Source organism: Oryx dammah, unplaced genomic scaffold (genome assembly GCF_014754425.2).
Source record: "Oryx dammah isolate SB20612 unplaced genomic scaffold, SCBI_Odam_1.1 HiC_scaffold_17, whole genome shotgun sequence".
NCBI lineage: Eukaryota > Metazoa > Chordata > Mammalia > Artiodactyla > Bovidae > Oryx > Oryx dammah.
Window position 1 is genome coordinate 21,378,324 of NW_024070201.1, and position 19,052 is coordinate 21,397,375.

Genomic DNA, 19,052 nt, shown 5'->3' on the forward strand with positions numbered 1-19,052 from the left:
AAATGGAAAATACACGTCTTTTCTGGGTTTTAATAACTATTTAACAGCACATTTCCTAAATTGAGTCCTTTAGAAGCCCAGTTTTCAGAGAAGTAAGTTTTCGTACAATCATCTCCTGACTGCCAGTGTGGAGGCAATGCTATCAACCCTGACCCACCTTCTTTACAAAATGCTTGAAATTTGACCCTGGGATGATAGAGCAGAGTGACTAGAAGAAAGGGGGTCACCCTTCACATCATCTATTACAGATGCTTAAACATCAACAGATAAAAGCCTCTTTCTCTTTGATCCTTACTAATATATGCTTTTTCAAGGAAAGTGCTCTAGTGTTTTCCTCTTTACTGCAATTTGCTATGCCCTCCTGTTAGGGCTGTCTACTTTTTTTTTTTAATCATTATTAATTTGTTTATTTTAAAGCTGTCTACCTTTTAACCAAGGTATACTGTACGCTGAGATGTGGAACCAAAAGCATTAAGTTGGTAAACTCAACTATTTTTATGTGTTAGGACCTCATAGATCAAGTTCATAGCTAGGCTGTGAACATTTCGTAATAGACTGTTACTTCCCTGAAGGATTGGGTAGAAACTGGGGAATAAGTCAAGATTTGGGAAGGTTCAAGTGACAACAGTCTTAAAAACAAGGGCAAAAGGGGACAAAAAATAGTGAATTCTGTTAACCAGTGTCCTCCCCTACTTGATGAGGCATCTACCTTAAAAGAGTAAAAACCTGTATCTCTTTCCAGGGAGATACTCAACACTGCTCTCAGAAATTATCAGAAGTGAAATATGTATTGTAGAAAAAAATATGTCAGAATGATAGGCTAACATTTAACCTGTGCAAAATGTAAGGTGAAAGGAAGCTGGAAGCAGGGTGCAGAGGGGGCTCACCTATCTCCCTTTTTATGGAAAGTGCCTCAATCCCTTTCATTCAAATGAGCTCAAGAGAGCTTTGTCAGAGACTAAAAGAAGAAGGGATAACGTTCATTGTTATGAAGGGGAATGAAGGGGAACTACTTTATAGGCCTACAGTTTTACAGAACTCTAAGAACTAAATTATAATAAATCATCCTTATAAATGTCAAATTTGCGCCAAGAGGAAAAACCCACCAAGGTTCAACACAAATGATTAACAACACAAAGAAGGCTCTAGAACAGGCCATGCTAGTGGGTGACCCTAAGATGCCTCCAAAGCCTCCTCTGGGGCTTCATCCTCTGCTGCTGCAGGACTGGAAAGCCGTGGGCCTTCTGACCGAGGGCTCTATCCTTTACCTTCTAAAATCTCCCATCCTGTGGTCTGACAGATTTGATAAGACAGACAGGCACAGATCGTATCCTAAGCTCCAAGTGGCATCCCTGAGCAGACCCGCTGTCGTTTTTGAGGGAAGAGCACTTCTTACACCCATCCTCCCACACCTGTCCTCCCACGCTTCTCCCAGGCCTGTGTTCTCATCAGAGAGCACAGCTCCTCACACAAAAACACTCAACCTCAACATCTGAGAACTTGAAATGTTACAAGGGGAAGAGGCCAAATCAGTGCCAAGCCTAGTCACTTTCGTTTTTGCAACACGAAATTTCACCTCTTTATCTCTGACCCCACAGAAACTTTTCACCTACAACTTTGCAACTTCCATGTCTACACTACTCTAAATTTCCTAAGCACTGAGTATTCTTGACCTCATCCAAGTAATAATTGTGAAAAATTGCCTCTGTTCCCTGGCTTCAAAAGACAAGAGTCAGTCCAGGCCTGGAATGTGTCATTAATAAATGCTATTTGGCCAAGAAAGTATAGAAAGGTCCCTTTGAAAACCAGGAACAATAGACAGAATAAATATTTACAGATTTTCCTCAATCTATGATGGGGTTAAGTCCTGATAAACCCATCATAAACTAAAAACATTGTAAGTCAAAAACACATTTAATACACCTAACATACCAAATACCATATCTCAGCCTAGCCTACCTCTAACATGGTCAGAAGACTTACATTAGCCTACAGTTGGGCAAAATTCACCTAATACCAAGCCTGTTTTATAAGACAGTGTTGACGGTCTCATGTAATTTACCGGCTACTATACTGAAAATGAAAAACAGAACGGTTGTCCGGGTAAAGAATGGCTGTAAGAGCTTCCACGGTTTACCCTCATGATGAGTGGCTGACTGGGAAGTGTAGCTCACTGCCACTGCCCAGCATCACGAGATACCTTATTGTCTACTGAAAAAAGATCAAAATTCAAAGTATACTCTCCACTGAATATGTATTGCTTTCACACCATCATAAAAAAAAAAAAAAAAATCATAAGTTGAAGTACCGTAAGTTGGGGTGGGTTCTAGGCAGCTTCAGTCGTGTCCAACTCTTTGCAACCCCATGGATTGTAGCCCGCCAGGCTCCTGTGACCATGGGATTCTCCAGGCAAGAGTACTGGAGTGGGTAGCCATGCCCTCCTCCAGGGGATCTTCCCAAGCCAGGGATCGAACCCGTGTCTCTTATGTCTCCTGCACTGGCAGGTGGAATCTGTACCACTAGCACCACCCGGGAAGCCCCATAAGTTGGGGACCATCTGCATATTATTACAATCACAATGGAGAGATTGACATTATCTCGCTTACGCCTGTGTAGTTCTTACCTAAAATTGGCTAATGCTGTAAAACTACCTTAAGTTTTTAAAAATGAACTCAATATTCAATCTTTTTTGGCTCAGCAGTCCGACATTTGACATTCCGTTCTTCTGCAGTATATCCACCTAGTGTCTTCCCGGCAAACTCCTACTCTTCCTGCCGGCTCAACTCAAAGACCACCCCCGCTAAGAAGTCTTTCCTGATACCAACAGATGAACTTGCTCCTTCAGTTCCCTGACTATCATTCTACTGCTGCACATAACACGTTGGACTATAATTACCTATTCATGTGTCTGCAGCCTTATCAGACAGCAAATTCTATGAGGAGCATAATCAATGCTCAAAAGCAACTGATTGAATGTTTCTTTAACTGAAGTCATTTATCCATTCATTCAAGAAGTATTTATAGGCTTATTAGGTTCTTATACGTAAAAAAACACTAAGAGACGTATGCAAAAACTATCAGCATAAAGCACTTAATCTAAAATTTGCAGATTAAAAAACTAGGTGCCATAGCTAACAAAGCACTTGAGGTGGGAGACTCTTAAAAAATAGTTGAAATAATGCCAAAAAGTGCCAAACAAGTGAAAGAGTTTCCATGACAAAGACATACTGTCTGTGTGACAACTGTACAGCAGCAAAGCATCTCTTAAAACATAAGTCTTAGGACTTCCCTGGTGGTCTGGTAGTTAAGAATTCACCTTGCAGTGCAGGGGATGAGGGTTTAATCCCTGATGGGGGAATCAAGATCTCACATGCCAAGACTATACTTTCAGGGATCATGTCTCTGCAATCTACAGATTCAGTGTAACCCCTATCAAATTACCAATGGCATTTTTCACAGAACTAGAACAAAAAATTTCACAATTCATATGGAAACACAAAAGACCCCGAATAGCCAAAGCAGTCTTGAGAAAGAAGAATGGAGCTGGAGGAATCAACCTTCCTGACTTCAGATTAAGCTACAAAGCTACAGTCATCAAGACAATACGGTACTGGCCCCAAAACAGAAATACAGACCAATGGAACAAGACAGAAAGCCCAGAAATAAACCCTTGCACCGATAGGTACCTTATTTTTGACAAAGGAGGCAAGAATATACAATGGGGCAAAGACAGCCTCTTCAATAAATGGTGCTGGGAAAACTGGACAGCTACATGTAAAAGAATGAAATTAGAACACTTCCTAAGCCCACACACAAAGATAAATTCAAAATGGATAAAAGACCTAAATGTAAGACCAGAAACTATAAGACTATAAGAGGAAAACATAGGCAGAACACTCAACATAAATCAAAGCAAGATCCTCTATGACCCAACTCCTAGAGTAATGGAAATAAAAACAAAAGTAAATAAGTGGGACCTGATTAAATTCAAAAGCTTTTGCACAGCAAAGGAAACTGTAAGTAAGGTGAAAATACAACCCTCAGAATGGGAGAAAATAATAGCAAATGAAACAAGTGACAAACAACTCAATGCCAGAAAAAAAAACAACCCAATCAAAAAGTGACAAAAAGAACTAAACAGACACTTCTCCAAAGAAGACATACAGATGGTGAATAAACACATGAAAATATGTTCAACATCACTAATTATTAGAGAAATGCAAATCAAAACTACAGTGAGATATCACCTCACACCAGTCAGAATGGCCATCATCAAAAGTCTACAAACAATAAATGCTGGAAGGGTGTGGAGAAAAGGGAACGCTCATGCATTGATGGTGGGAGTGTGAAGTGACACAGCCACTATGGAAGACGGTATGGAGATTCCTTAAAAAACTAGGAATAAAACCACCCAGCAATCCCACTCCTAGGCATATACTCTGAGGAAACCAAAACTGAAAAAGACACACGTATTCCACTGTTCACTGAAGCACTGTTTACAATAGCTAGACATGGAAGCAGCCTAGATGTCCATCAGTGGATGGATGGATAAAGAAGTTGTGGTACATATACACAGTGGAATATTACTCAGCCATAAAATGGAATGCAATTGAGTCTGTTCTGATGAGGTGGATGAACCTAGAACCTATTATACAGAGTGAAGTGAGTCAGAGAGAGAAAGATAAATATCATATTCTAACACATATATTACCAAATTCAGATTAAGTTGAAGAAAGTAGGGAAAACCGATAGACCATTCAGGTATGACCTAAATCAAATCCCTTATGATTATACAGTGGAAGTGAGAAATAGATTTAAGGGACTAGATCTGATAGATAGAGTGCCTGATGAACTATGGAATGAGGTTCGTGACATTGTACAGGAGACAGGGATCAAGACCATCCCCATGGAAAAGAAATGCAAAAAAGCAAAATGGCTGTCTGGGGAGGCCTTAAAATAGCTGTGAAAAGAAGAGAGGCAAAAAGCAAAGGAGAAAAAGAAAGATGTAAGCATCTGAATACAGAGTTCCAAAGAATAGCAAGAAGAGATAAGAAAGCCTTCTTCAGCAACCAATGCAAAGAAATAGAGGAAAAGAACAAAATGAGAATGACTAGAGATCTCTTCAAGAAAATTAGAGATACCAAGGGAACATTTCATGCAAAGATAGGCTCGGTAAAGGACAGAAATGGTATGGACCCAACAGAAGCAGAAGATATTAAGAAGAGGTGGCAAGAATACACAGAACTGTACAAAAAAGATCTTCATGACCCAGATAATCATGATGATGTGATCACTAATCTAGAGCCAGACATCCTGGAATGTGAAGTCAAGTCAGCCTTAGAAAGCATCACTATGAACAAAGCTAGTGGAGGTGATAGAATTCCAGTTGAGCTGTTTCAAATCCTGAAAGATGATGCTGTGAAAGTGCTGCACTCAATATGCCAGCAAATTTGGAAAACTCAGCAGTGGCCACAGGACTGGAAAAGGTCACTTTTCATTCTAATCCCAAAGAAAGGCAAGCCAAAGGAGGCTCAAACTACCACACAATTGCACTCATCTCACATGCTAGTAAAGTAGTGCTCAAAATTCTCCAAGCCAGGCTTCAGCAATACGTGAACCGTGAACTCCCTGATGTTCAAGCTGGTTGTAGAAAAGGCAGAGGAACCAGAGATCAAATTGCCAACATCTGCTGGATCATGGAAAAAGCAAGAGAGTTCCAGAAAAACGTCTATTTCTGCTTTATTGACTATGCTAAAGCCTTTGACTGTGTGGATCACAATCAACTGTGGAAAATTCTGAAAGAGATGGGGATACCAGACCACCTGACCTGCCTCTTGAGAAATCGGTATGCAGGTCAGGAAGCAACAGTTAGAACTGGACATGGAACAACGGATTGGTTCCAAATAGGAAAAGGAGGACGTCAAGGCTGTATATTGTCATCCTGCTTATTTAACCTATATGCAGAGTACATCATGAGAAACACTAGACCAAGATTGCCGGGAGAAATATCAATAACCTCAGATATGCAGATGACACCACCCTTATGGCAGAAAGTGAAGGGGACTTGGCTTAAAGCTCAACATTCAGGAAACGAAGATCTTGGCATCCAGTCCCATCACTTCATGGGAAATAGATGGGGAAACAGTGGAAACAGTGTCAGACTTTATTTTTTGGGGCTCCAAAATCACTGCAGATGGTGAGTGCAGCCATGAAATTAAAAGACACTTACTCCTTGGAAGAAAAGTTATGACCAACCTAGATAGCATATTCAAAAGCAGAGACATTACTTTGCCAACTAAGGTCCATCTAGTCAAGGCTACGGTTTTTCCTGTGGTCATGTATGGATGTGAGAGTTGGACTGTGAAGAAGGCTGAGTGCCGAAGAATTGATGCTTTTGAACTGTGGTGTTGGAGAAGACTCTTGAGGGTCCCTTGGACAGCAAGGAGATCCAACCAGGCCATTCTGAAGGAGATCAACCCTGGGATTTCTTTGGAAGGAATGATGCTAAAGCTGAAACTCCAGTACTTTGGCCACCTCATGAGAAGAGTTGACTCATTGGAAAAGACTCTGATGCTGGGAGGGATTGGGGGCAGGAGGAGAAGGGGACGACAGAGGATGAGCTGGCTGGATGGCATCACGGACTCGATGGACATGAGTCTGAGTGAAGTCCGGGAGATGGTGATGGACAGGGAGGCCTGGCGTGCTGCGATTCATGGGGTCGCAAAGAGTCGGACACGACTAAGCAACTTCACTTTCACTTTTCACTTTCATGCATTAGAGAAGGAAATGGCAACCCACTCCAGTGTTCTCGCCTGGAGAATCCCAGGGACGGCAGAGTCTGGTGGGCTGCCGTCTACGGGGTTGCACAGAGTCAGACACGACTGAAGTGACTTAGCAGCTTAGCATCAGCACATATATGGAATCTAAAAAAATGGTACTGAAGAATTTATTTACAGGGCAGCAAAGGAGAAAGAGACACAGAGAACTGACTTATGGCCATGGGGAGAAGGAAGGAGAGGGTGAGATGTATGAATAGAGTAACACAGAAACTTTTATTACCATACGTAAAATGTATAGCCAATGGAAATTTGCTGTATGTCTCAGGAAACTCAAACAGGGGCTTTGTATCAATCTAGAGAGGTGGGAGGGGGCAGGAGATGGGAGGGAGGTTCAAAAGGGAGGAGATATATGTGTACCTATGCTGAGGTTTGACAGAAAACAAAATTCTGTAAAGCAATTATCCTTCAATAAAAAAATAAATTAACATAAATAAATAAATAAAAATTTTAAAAAGATCTCACATGCCACAGAACAACTAGGCCTGCATGCCACAAACACTGAGTCTAAATGCTCTGAAGCCCACAGGCCACAACTAGAAAGTTCACGTTCTTCACAACTAGAGAGTCTGTGTGCCGTAACGAAAGATCCTACATGACACGACTAAGACCCAACACAGCCAAGTAAACAAATACATATTCTAAAAAAAGATTAGTCTTTCATATTTACCGAATGGACTCAACAATTACCATAAAATTAGGTGACGATGGTACAGTACTGCGTCATCTGCTCAAAGCTCTGGTTTTTCCCGTGGTCATGTATGGATGTGAGAGCTGGACTATAAAGAAAGCTGAGTGTTGAAGAATTGGTGCTTTTGAACTGTGGTGTTGGAGAAGACTCTTGAGAGTCCCTTGGACTGCAAGGAGATCCAACCAGTCAATCCTAAAGGAGATCAGTCCTGAGTGTTCATTGGAAGGATGGATGCTGAAGCTGAGACTCCAATACTTTGGCCACCTGATGTGAAGCACTGACTCATTTGAAAGGACCCTGATGCTGGGAAAGATTGAGGGCAGGAGGAGAAGGGGATGACAGAGGATGAGATGGTTGGATGGCATCACCGACTCAACAGACATGAGTTTGAGTAAGCTCTGGGAGGTGGTGATGAACAAGAAAGCCTGGTGTGCTGAAGTCCACAGGGTTGCAAAGAGTTGGACACGGCTGAGCGACTGAACTGAACTGATTCTTTCTTAAAATTATTTATTTTGGTTGCACTGGGTCTTTATTGCTGCACACAGGCTTCCCCTAGTTGCAGAGAGTGCAGGTTACTCTCTAGTTGCTATTCTCTGGGTGCGTGGGCTTCTCATGGAGCAGAGCACAGGCTCTGCTCAAGCAGCGGTGGCACACAGGGTCAGTAGCTGTGGCTTGTGGGCTCAGTAGTTGCTGCACCTGGTTATAGTTGCTTCAAGGCCTGTGGGATCTTCACAGTTCAGGGCTCGAACCCATGTCTCCTAGCAGGCGGATTCCTATCCACCGTGCTAACAGAGGAAGTCCTACTTCTATTATTAACTTGTATGAAGATAATCCCAACCCAGCACACAACAGGCCTTAACAAAATAGTTCTAGGATATAATAGCTATCAGGGCACTGATGCAATCTGAGGGGTATTCCAGAACGTGTTCATTCTTTCATTCATGCATGAGGAATATTTACTAAAGACCTAGAATACAGAAAGACTACCGATTCCCAGGTAGAATAAATATTCTCTGTAAGCCTGCTAAAGCAAAATGGCATTAACATGGAAACCAGACACCCTTGAAGATTTGTCAAATCCAAAGATGAGAAAAAAGCAGAAAAAATTCTACCACCAAAGAACACCCCCTAAAGTCTGGTTGACTACACATCAGTCCTGTGGATGCCCAGTATGACAGGTCTCTAGGGAAGCCCATGGCTCAATGGTAAAGAATCTGCCTGTAGGATAGGAGACGTGGGTCCAATCCCTGGGTCAGGAAGATCCCCTGGAGAAGGAAATGACAACCTACTCCAGTATTCTTGCCTGGGAAAGTCCATGGACACAGGAACCTGATGGGCTACAGTCTTGTTCTTCAGTCACTGATCCACGTCCGACTCTTTGTGACCCCATGAACTGCAGCATGCCAGGCTTCCCGGTCCTTCACTGTCTCCCAGAGCTTGCTCAAACTCAGGTCCATTGAGTCGGTGATGCCATCCAACCATCTCATCCTCTGTCATTCCCTTCTCCCGTCCTCAGTCTTTCCCAGCATCAAGGTCTTTTCCAATGAGTCAGCTCTTCACATCACATGGCCAAAGTACTGGAGCTTCAGCCTCAGCATCAGTCCCTCCAATGAATGTTCAGGATTAATTTCATTTAGGATTGACTGCTTAGATAACCTTGCAGTCCAAGGGACTCTCAGGAGTCTTCTCCAACACCACAGTTCAAAAGCATTAATTCCTCAGCATTCGACCTTCTTTATGGTTCAACTATCACATCTATACATGACTACTGGAAAAATCATAGCATGATTATACGAACCTTTGGCAGCAAAGTAATGTCTCTGTTTTTTAATATGCTGTCTAGGTTGGTCATAGTTTTTCTTCCAGGGAGCAAGCATCTTTGAATTTCATGGCTGCAGTCACCATCTGCAGTGATTTTGGAGCACAAGAAAATAAAGCCTTTCATTGTTTGCATAGCTTCCCCATCTATTTACCATGAAGTGATGGGACTGGATGCCATGATCTTAGCTTTTTGAATATTAAGTTTTAAGCTTTTTCACTCTCCTCTTTAACCTTCATCAAGAGGCTCTTTAGTTCCTCTTCGCTTTCTGCCATAAGGGTGGTGTCATCTGCATATTTGAGATTATTGATATTTCTCCCTGCAATCTTGATTCCAGTTTGTGCTTCATCCAGCCTAGCATTTCTCATGATGTACTCTGCATATAAGTTAAATAAGCAGGGTGACAAATACAGCCTTGATGTATTCCTTTTCCTGTTTGGAACCAGTCTGTTGTTCCATGTCCAGTTCTTTTTTTTTTTTTTTTCCCATGTCCAGTTCTAACTGTTGCTTCCTGACCTGCACACAGGTTTCTCACGAGGCAGGTCAGGTGGTCTGGTATCCCCATCTCTTTCAGAATTTTCCAGTTTATTGTGATCAACACAGTCAAAGGCTTTAGCATAGTCAATGAAGCAGATATTTTTCTGGAATTTCCTTGCTTTTTCTAGGATCTAACAGATGTTGGCAATTTGATCTCTGGTTCCTCTGCCTTTTCTAAATCCAGCTTGAATATCTGGAAGTTCTCAGTTCAAATACTGTTGAAGCCTAACTTGGAGGATTTTGAACATGACCTTGCTAGCATGTGAAATAAGTGCGATTATGCAGCAGTTTGAGCATTCCTTGGTATTGCCCACCTTTGGGACTGGAATGAAAACTGACCTTTTCCAGCCTTGTGGCCACTGCTGAGTTTTCCAAATTTGCTGAGTTACTGAGTGTAGCACTGTCACAGCATCATCTTTTAGGATTTGAAATAGCTCAGCTGGAATTCCATCACCCCCACTAGCTTTGCTCTTAGTGAGGCTTCCTAAGGCCCACTTGATTTCACACTTCAGGATGTCTGGGTCTAGGTGAGTGATCACACCACCGTGGTAATCAGGGTCATTAGATCTGTTTTGTAGAGTTCCTCAGTGTATTCTTGCCACCTCTTCTTAGCGTCTTCTGCTTCTGTCAGGTCCACACCACTTCTGTCCTTTATTGAGCCCATCTTTGCGTGAAATGTTCCCTTGGTATCTCTGATTTTCTTGAGGAGATCTCTAGACTTTCCCATCTATTGTTTTCCTCTATTTCTTTGCATTGATCACTTAGCAAGCCTTTCTTATTCTTGCTGTTACTTCGAACTCTGCATTCAGATTGGTATATCTTTCCTTTTCTCCTTTGCCTTTCACTTCTCTTCTTTTCTCAGGTATTTGTAAAGCCTCCTCAGACGACCATTTTGCCTTTGCATTTTTTCCTTCTTGGGGAAGGTTTTCATCACTGCCTCCTATACAATGTCATGAACCTCCATCCATAGTTCATCAGGCACTCTTGTCTATCAGATCTAATCCCTTGAATCTATTTGTCACTTTCAGTGTATAACCGTAAGGGATTTGATTTAGGTCATACCTGAATGGCCTAGTGGTTTTCCCTACTTTCTTCAATTTAAGTCTGAACTTTGCAATAAGGAGTCCATGATCCAAGGCACACTCAGCTCCTGATCTTGTTTTTGCTGACTGTATAGAGCTTCTTCATTCTCAGCTGCAAAGAATATAATCAATCTGATTTCAGTATTGACCATCTGGTGATGTCCATGTGTAGAGTCATTTTTTGTGTTGTTGGAAGAGGGTGTCTGCAATGAACAGTGTGTTGTCTTGTAAAACTCTGTTAGCCTTTGCCCTGTTTCATTTTGTACTCCAAGGCCAAACTTGCCTGTTACTCCAGGTATCCCCTGACTTCCTGCTTTTGCATTCCAGTCCCCTGTGATGAAAAGGACATCTTTTTTTGGTATAACTGGCAAGTAACTTCTGCCATCTTAGAGGTTACTCGCTGGCTACAGTCCATGGGATCACAAAAGAGTCAGACACAACTTAGTGAGTGAACAACAATAATAATATGAGAATAATTCCCTCTTTCCCAATAAAGCTTCTTCTATCAATAGGAAATTGATATGTCCAATTGAATGTGCTGTGTCCAATTCTTGGACACATCTTGATGTGTCCAATTCTTGGACATTCAACGTAGCAAAATCTGAACTGAAGCTAACCCAGGTTCACTAAAGCAGGCAGAACAGAGCCCCAAGGACTCTTCCCCATAAAACACTGGCTGAAATGAACAGCAGATGCCAACATCCAGGCAGACTGGCCACTGCTCTCTGGATCCCCAAAGTTACCCACTGTTAAACCAGAAATATAAACTTAGGTCAGAATTTATTCTTTTTTTCCTACTCTATCAACGTACTTATTTTTAGCTGTAAAAACTTCACCGATCTAGAGGAATATACAAATTACAAAACTTTCATAGGCTCTCACACAAAGTTTTACAAATAAGCAGTCAGAATACCAATACGTAATAACCCATTTAAAAGGTACAGAAGTCAATTTTCCAAAATTAAACTCAAATTAACACAATTTATTCACCCATATATAATGCACATTATGCTTCTAATAGGCTCCACATAAATCAAGTTCTAATATGCAATCCAGATCCAGAAGTAGAGTCCCCTTTCTATTGTCTTGTGGAATCAAATAAAATTTTACAAGTAAACTAAAACAATGGGCAAATAAAAACATGCAACTCTCCCTAGATAAAGGGAGACCTCTAGAGGCAAAAGCTGAAAATTGGGACTTTTTTCCATATCCTTAGGGATCTTAGAGCCACATAAACAAGTCTGTTAAAATTCCTTCACTTAGCAATTATTCTCTATGCAGTTTGTAAATTCATTTTATTTTTAACCTACTACTTGTCATCTAAAATGACCATGTTCCCCAAATCCCAGGTGGTGGTTGTTCTGTGGCTAAGTTGTATCCAATTCTTTGCGACTCCATGGACTCTTTCCCAACTAAATTTCATTCACACACTTACTTTAAATCTTATTCAATCTGCTGGTTCTGTTGGCAAAGTGGTAAAGAAAAATGGGCATGGGTTAAACTGATTAGAGAGACAGAGATAACATTAATGTGTTTCACACCAGAGTCTAAGATAATCACATACAAAGAAAGATCTAAGATCTTCAAAAGGTTAAGGCAGAAGAAACTATACTTATTTAATGATAAGTTGTCTTATAAAATGTTTACTGACTTGACTGATCTGATCAGAAAGATCTCTAGCTTATCCCTCCGTAGTGGTCACTAACTCAAATGCTCTCAGGGTGCCTCCCCCCCACAAAAAAAAAAAAAAAAACAGGCTCCAGGGCTGGTTGGAAAAGGCAAAAAAATAGAAGACTAGCTGAGAGAAAACCATCAGGCAAGGGGTAGAGATGGACAGAAACTGGAGAACCAACCCCAGACTGTCCACCACAGGTGGCTCAGATGGTAAAGAACTTGCCCGCAATGCAGGAGACCTGAGTTCAATCCCTGGGTTGGGAAGATCTCCTGGAGTAGGAAATGGCAACCCACTCCAGTATCCTTGCCTGGAGAAGTCCATGGACAGAGGAGCCTGGCAGGCTACAGTCCATGGGATCACAAACAGTTGGACACAACTTAGCAACTAAACCATGACCAGACTAAAGGCATTCCCCTTTTTCCCCTCTTAATGCTAAACTGGCCAAACTATCCACCCTCTCAAGCTGACCTCACCCTCACTTGCTACACTTCGTCTACAGATTTTGTGAACTTTCTCCCCTAATGCAAACTACTAAAGTAACACAAATTATTGGGTTGGCCAAAAGGTTCATTCAGGTTTTGGCTAACCCAATAAAAAAACGAAAAAGGAAAACCAGATGTGTATTTGTATAGAAGATGCCTGGAGGAATATCTTCCAAGGTGTTAACAATAGCTATCTGAGGATGATGAGATTATGAATGTTTTAATTTTCTTATTTTTGTCATTTTACTGGTTTTCTAATGAGAAAAGAGGAAAGTAACTTAATTTTAAATGAGTAGCATCAAAAGCCAAGGCATGCCAGACAGAGTCCTTACCACTCTGTAACTGAGAATAAGAGGCTGCAAGACTAACAGGAAGCCAGAACTGAACACCACATTAATCAAGGAAAAATATTTAGTTGCCACATACCATCATTGTGCTGTGTTCAAAGATCATTTATTTTTAAATAAGAAAAGAAGATTACATTTTGTTTAAATAACAAAAGGCTATCTTTGATAAATGAGGCAACTGAATTAAAATTTCAAAGCTGAGACCAATTAAACTATCCTCCAACGCTTCCCTAACTTCATATGGCCTTACCATAAAGATCAGGTCCATGAGGAGTAAAGACATTATACAAAACTATGTTGAGTGGTGCAATCACCAGCTTCCCATAATAGTAGCTGTCAATGACCACCACAGGCACCTAAAACAGAGCAGAAAACAAAGCAATTGTAGAGTTTTGCTCTGGAAACATCCTCACAATGCTAACAGTATGAATGAAAAACTGAATCAACTCCTAAGGTTCTCTTTTCCATCCACATCACAAGTTGCTTTCCTTACAACTTTAGAACAAAATAACATAAAAAGACAACTCACCAGAAACAGCATTAGAGCAACCAATGACCAATGAAAGAAACTCTTCCACCTTTGTTTCATGATCAGCAGATCAAAGGCAATAGGTAAACTATTTAACAGAGAAACAGAAAGTGGGGAGTTAAATACTCAGAGAATACAGACTCAAACAGGACAGATTCACACATAACTCATGCTGAATTGAGAATCAAATGTCTCCAGCAATTATTGTGAGGGAAGAAGGTGGTACATGAGAGGATGTCTTCTCAAAAATAAAAATGTGATCTCTTCACAGGACTCATCAGAGGATGATGCATTCCACAGTGCACAAGAAATACAAATACTCAGCTTCAGAGTGAGCTCCATTTTACAAGTATTTATGTACAGTGGACATTTACAATATATTAATCATAACTAAACTACCTTATTGTCCTATTCCCACCCTGCCAAATAAATACCTATTTCTCCCTTCCATGATTTATTAACACTTTAGTAATAAAATAATATTACACACTTTCACTTCAATTCTGATATATCCCTTTCCAATATGTAATATAGTTCCAGTATGCAATATTTGCCCTTCTTCCTTTCACTTGAATTTCTCAGGCAAGTAGCATATGTGCATTGCCTTCACTGTTTCTTCCTGAAGGCCTAACATCAAGCTATTAAGACTGACCTGAGGTCGCCAGGAATTTCCTCTCTGCCAGACCCAGTATCTTTCCACAGCCCCATCTCCCTTTGTCTTTGGGTTGCACTTGACACAAAGCATCTGTCCCTTCCTCTTTAGACTCCCTGGCCCCGATGATCTTTTCTGGGCTCTTCCCTAGTTCTCCTTTCAGGCTTTCTTCCCTCTCCCATGGTGTGCCTTCCCATGGTCCTAGCTCCCAAAGACAAGGTTCTACTTTTCTCTCTCTACACTCACTTTCTCAGCAGGTGCTTCAACTCCTGTTCCACGAACAATCACTTTCATACTCATGACTTCTTAATCTAGGACACTAGTCAGAGCTTTACCCATGATCCAGGCACAGTGAATTCCCTCCCATAGCAATCTATTTACTTACACCAAATCTACCCAATGTCAACTACAGGCTCTGCTCCTGCCTCCTCCACGAGATCTCTCCATTTACATGGCACTATCATTGCTATCATCTATTTGGCCATGTCATAAGGACATCTCGCTATGTTCTGAAATTCCACACTCTATTAACTAAATATTGCATTAACATTCCATTTTTTTTTCTCCCCAACTAGTTACATTTCCATGAAAATGTTAGTTGCTCAGTTGTGTCTGACTCTGCGACACCATGGACTGTTGTCCACCAGGCTCCTGTCCGTGGAATTCTCCAGGCGAGAATACTGAAGTGGGTTGCCATTCCCTTCTCCAGGGGATCTTCCCAATCCAGGGATCGAACCCAGTCTCCTGCACTGCAGGCACATTCTCTACCATCTGAACCACCAGTTACATTTCCATAGCAGCTGTATTTCTCCTTTGATAAGTCAATAAATGACAGCACAGTGTTGAGTAATTAACTGTGATCCCAAAATCACTTATCAGAAGGCAGACTAATCAAAACACCCAAACTCAGAGGTATTTGAGGAACTCACAAAGTTGAATGTAGATCCAGTAAAGAGGAAAAGGAATGGAGAGACTGAAAAAAGGAGGATGGAGATGTAAAAATGAGGAAACCATAAGGCCTTGTGAGTCACATTAAAGTCTGGACACCATCACTAGAAAGGAATGAAGTACTGATACATGTCATAACGTGGATGACTCTTAAAAACATGTGAAGTAAAAGAAGCCAGACACAGAAGACCATACTGTATGATTCTATTTATATAAAATCTCCAGAACAGGCACATGGAGTAGATTTTTGTGTCCAGAGACACAAAGTAAATTAATGGATGTCAACCCAGACAGCATATTAAAAAACAGAGACATTACTTTGCCAACAAAGGTCCATCTAGTCAAAGCTATGCTTTTTCCAGTAGTCATGTATGGATGTGAGAGCTGGACTATAAAGAAAGCTGAGCACTGAAGAATTGATGCTTTTGAACTGTGGTGTTGGAGAAGACTCTTCAGAGTCCCTTGGACAGCAAGGAGATCCAACCAGTCTATCTTAAAGGAGATCAGTCCTGAATATTCATTGGAAGGACTGATACTGAAGCTGAAACTCCAATACTTTGGCCACCTGATGCAAAGAACTGACTCATCTGAAAAGTCCCTGATGCTGGGAAAGACTGAAGGCAGGAGGAGAAGGGGACAACAGAGGATGAGATGGCTGGATAGCATCATGGACTGCATGGACATGAGTTTGAATAAACTCCAGGAGTTGGTAATGGACAGGGAGGCCTGGAGTGCTGCAGTCCATGGGGTTGCAAAGAGTTGGACACGACCGAGCGACTGAACTAAAGACTGGTAGGTTAGGAGACAAAAGGAAGTTACTGCTGAAGGGCATAGGTTTCTTTCAGGGATGACGAATGTTCTAAAACTAACTCTGGTGATGGTTGTATAACTGTATAAAAACCAATGAATTACACGAGTTAAGTGAGTGAATTATATGGTATATTACGTATAAAGTATATTACTGAATTACATCTCAGTAAAGCTGTTTAAAAAAATGTTTGGACACCACAGAGCAGGGGTTGGCCAACTTTTTATTTAAGGGACCTGATAGCGTATATTTTAGCCTTTGCCAAACCTAAAGTTCTGCTTTGGTCTCTGTTGCATATTCCTCTGTGTGTGTGCATGTATGTGTGTGTGTGTGTGTGTGTGTGTGCGCACGTGCACGTGTACACACACGCACGCACGGGCATGCATTCTCTAAAAATGTAAAATTTCTCAGTTCTTGGGCTGTGCAAAAACAGGCCACCTGAATGTGTGACCCACAGGCTACAGACTGCCTTCTCTGTGACACAGAACAATGGAGAATCTATTATAGAGTTTAAGATAAAACAGAGAGTGATAAAATCATCTTTGCATTGTAGGAAGATAACTCTAGTTCGAGTATGGAGAGGAGATTTATAAACACTAAGACAGGAGATGGGAAGAACATTTAGGAGGCTGCATCGAGGAACAGAGAGAGATGAAGATAAGCAGATTCAAGAGACATTCCAGAGGCATAGATATGACATGAGAAAGAAAAAAGTCACAGAGGATTTTCAGGTCCTGGCCCAGCACAGACGGTGGTACCACTTACTGGGCCAGAAACACAGTGAACGACAGACACGGAGGGAAGATGACGAGTTCAGCTTTGTACATGTTTAGCTATCTAAATGGAGATATCTAATAGGCAGCCAGGTAGATATGAGGGAAGATATAAAGATATGGGACTCATCAAGATGATGGAGAGACAGCAGAAGTACAGAAGAGGGTCCCACATAAAACCTTGAGAAATATAATAATCTGAGAATGATATGCAGAAGAGAAGAGAAGATTGGAAGTGGGGAAACCAGCCTTTAAAAATCCAAACAAGGAAATTTTAAATGTTTATTCTCTGACTTCATAACTCCCTTTAAAAAATTTTATTCTATAGATAAATTTCCATAAGACATATAAAAGAATGTTTGCTAAATTACTGTGTATAATAACAAAAAAGAAACTGAAAACCAAATGCCTACCAACAAAGCAGTGGTTAAATAAATTATGGACAGCCATACAATAATGGAATGTTATTGCCAAATTCAGACTTAAATTGAAGAAAGTAGGGAAAACCACTAGACCATTCAGGTATGACCTAAATCAAATCCCTTATGAGTATACAGTGGAAGTGAGAAATAGATTCAAGGGATTAGATCTGATAGACAGAGTGCTTGAAGAACTATGGACAGAGGTTTGTGACATTGTACAGGAGGCAGGGATCAAGACCATCCCCAAGGAAAAGAAATGCAAAAAGGGAAAATTTTTGTCTGAGGAGGCCTTACAAATAGCTGTGAATAGAAGAGAAGTGAAAGGCAAAGAAGAAAAGAAAAGATATACCCATTTGAATGCAGAGTTCCAAAGAATAGCAAGGAGAGATAAGAAAGCCTTCCTCAGTGATCAATGCAAAGGAATAGAGGAAAACAACTTAGAATGGAAAAGTCTAGAGATCTCTTCAAGAAAATTAGAGATACCAAGAGAAAATTTCATGAAAAGATGTGCTTAATAAAGGACAGAAATGGTATGGACCTAACAGAAGCAGAAGATATTAAGAAGAGGTGGCAAGAATACACAGAAGAACTGTACAAAAAAGATCTTCATGACCAAGATAATCACGATGGTATGATTACCAGCTTAGAGCCAGACATCCTGGAATATGAAGTCAAGTCGGCCTTAGAAAGCATCACTACGAACAAAGCTAGTGGAAGTGATGGAATTTCAGTTCAGCTATTTGAAATCCTGAAAGACGATGCTGTGAAAGTGCTGTACTCAATATGCCAGCAAATTTGGAAAACTCAGCAGTGGCCACAGGACTGGAAAAGGTCAGTTTTCATTCCAATCCCACACAAAGGCAAGGCCAAAGAATGCTCAAACTACCGCACAATTGCACTCATATCACATGCTAGTAAAGTAATGCTCAAAATTCTCCAAGTCAGGCTTCAACAGTATGTGAATGGTGAACTTCCAGATGTTCAAGCTGGATTTAGCTAAGGCAGAGGAACCAGAGATAAAATTGTCAACATCCGCTGGATCATCGCAAAAGCAAGAGAGTTCCAGAAAATATCTACTTCTACTTTATTGACTATGCCAAAGCCTTTGACTGTGTGGATCACAACAAACTCTGAAAAATTCTTTAAGAGATGGGAATACCTCTGCCTCTTGAGAAACCTGTATGCAGGTTAGGAAGTAACAGTTAGAACTGGACATGGAACCACAAACTGGTTTCAAATTGGGAAAGGAGTACGTCAAGGCTGTATATTGTCACTCTGCTTATTTAACTTATATGCAGAGTACATCACAAGAAATGCTGGACTGGATGAAGCACAAACTAGAATCAAGATTGCTGGGAGAAATATCAATAACCTCAGATATGCAGATGACACCACCCTTATGGCAGAGGAACTAAGAAGCCTCTTGATGAAAGTGAAAGAGGAGACTGAAA

The 19,052-nt window shown here is 41.0% G+C and overlaps 1 protein-coding gene across 1 annotated transcript in view; it reads right to left on the reverse strand.

The window, feature by feature from the left end:
- The window catches only part of ALG9 (ALG9 alpha-1,2-mannosyltransferase), a 117,661-nt gene that overhangs the window by 76,228 nt on the left and 22,381 nt on the right, over positions 1-19,052 (reverse strand). The window contains exons 7-8 of the mRNA XM_040257952.1: positions 13,999-14,086; positions 13,720-13,825 (exon numbers count right to left, since the gene is read on the reverse strand). Of these exons, the coding sequence (XP_040113886.1) occupies positions 13,720-13,825; positions 13,999-14,086 (194 nt within the window). The remainder of the gene's footprint in view (positions 1-13,719; positions 13,826-13,998; positions 14,087-19,052) is intronic.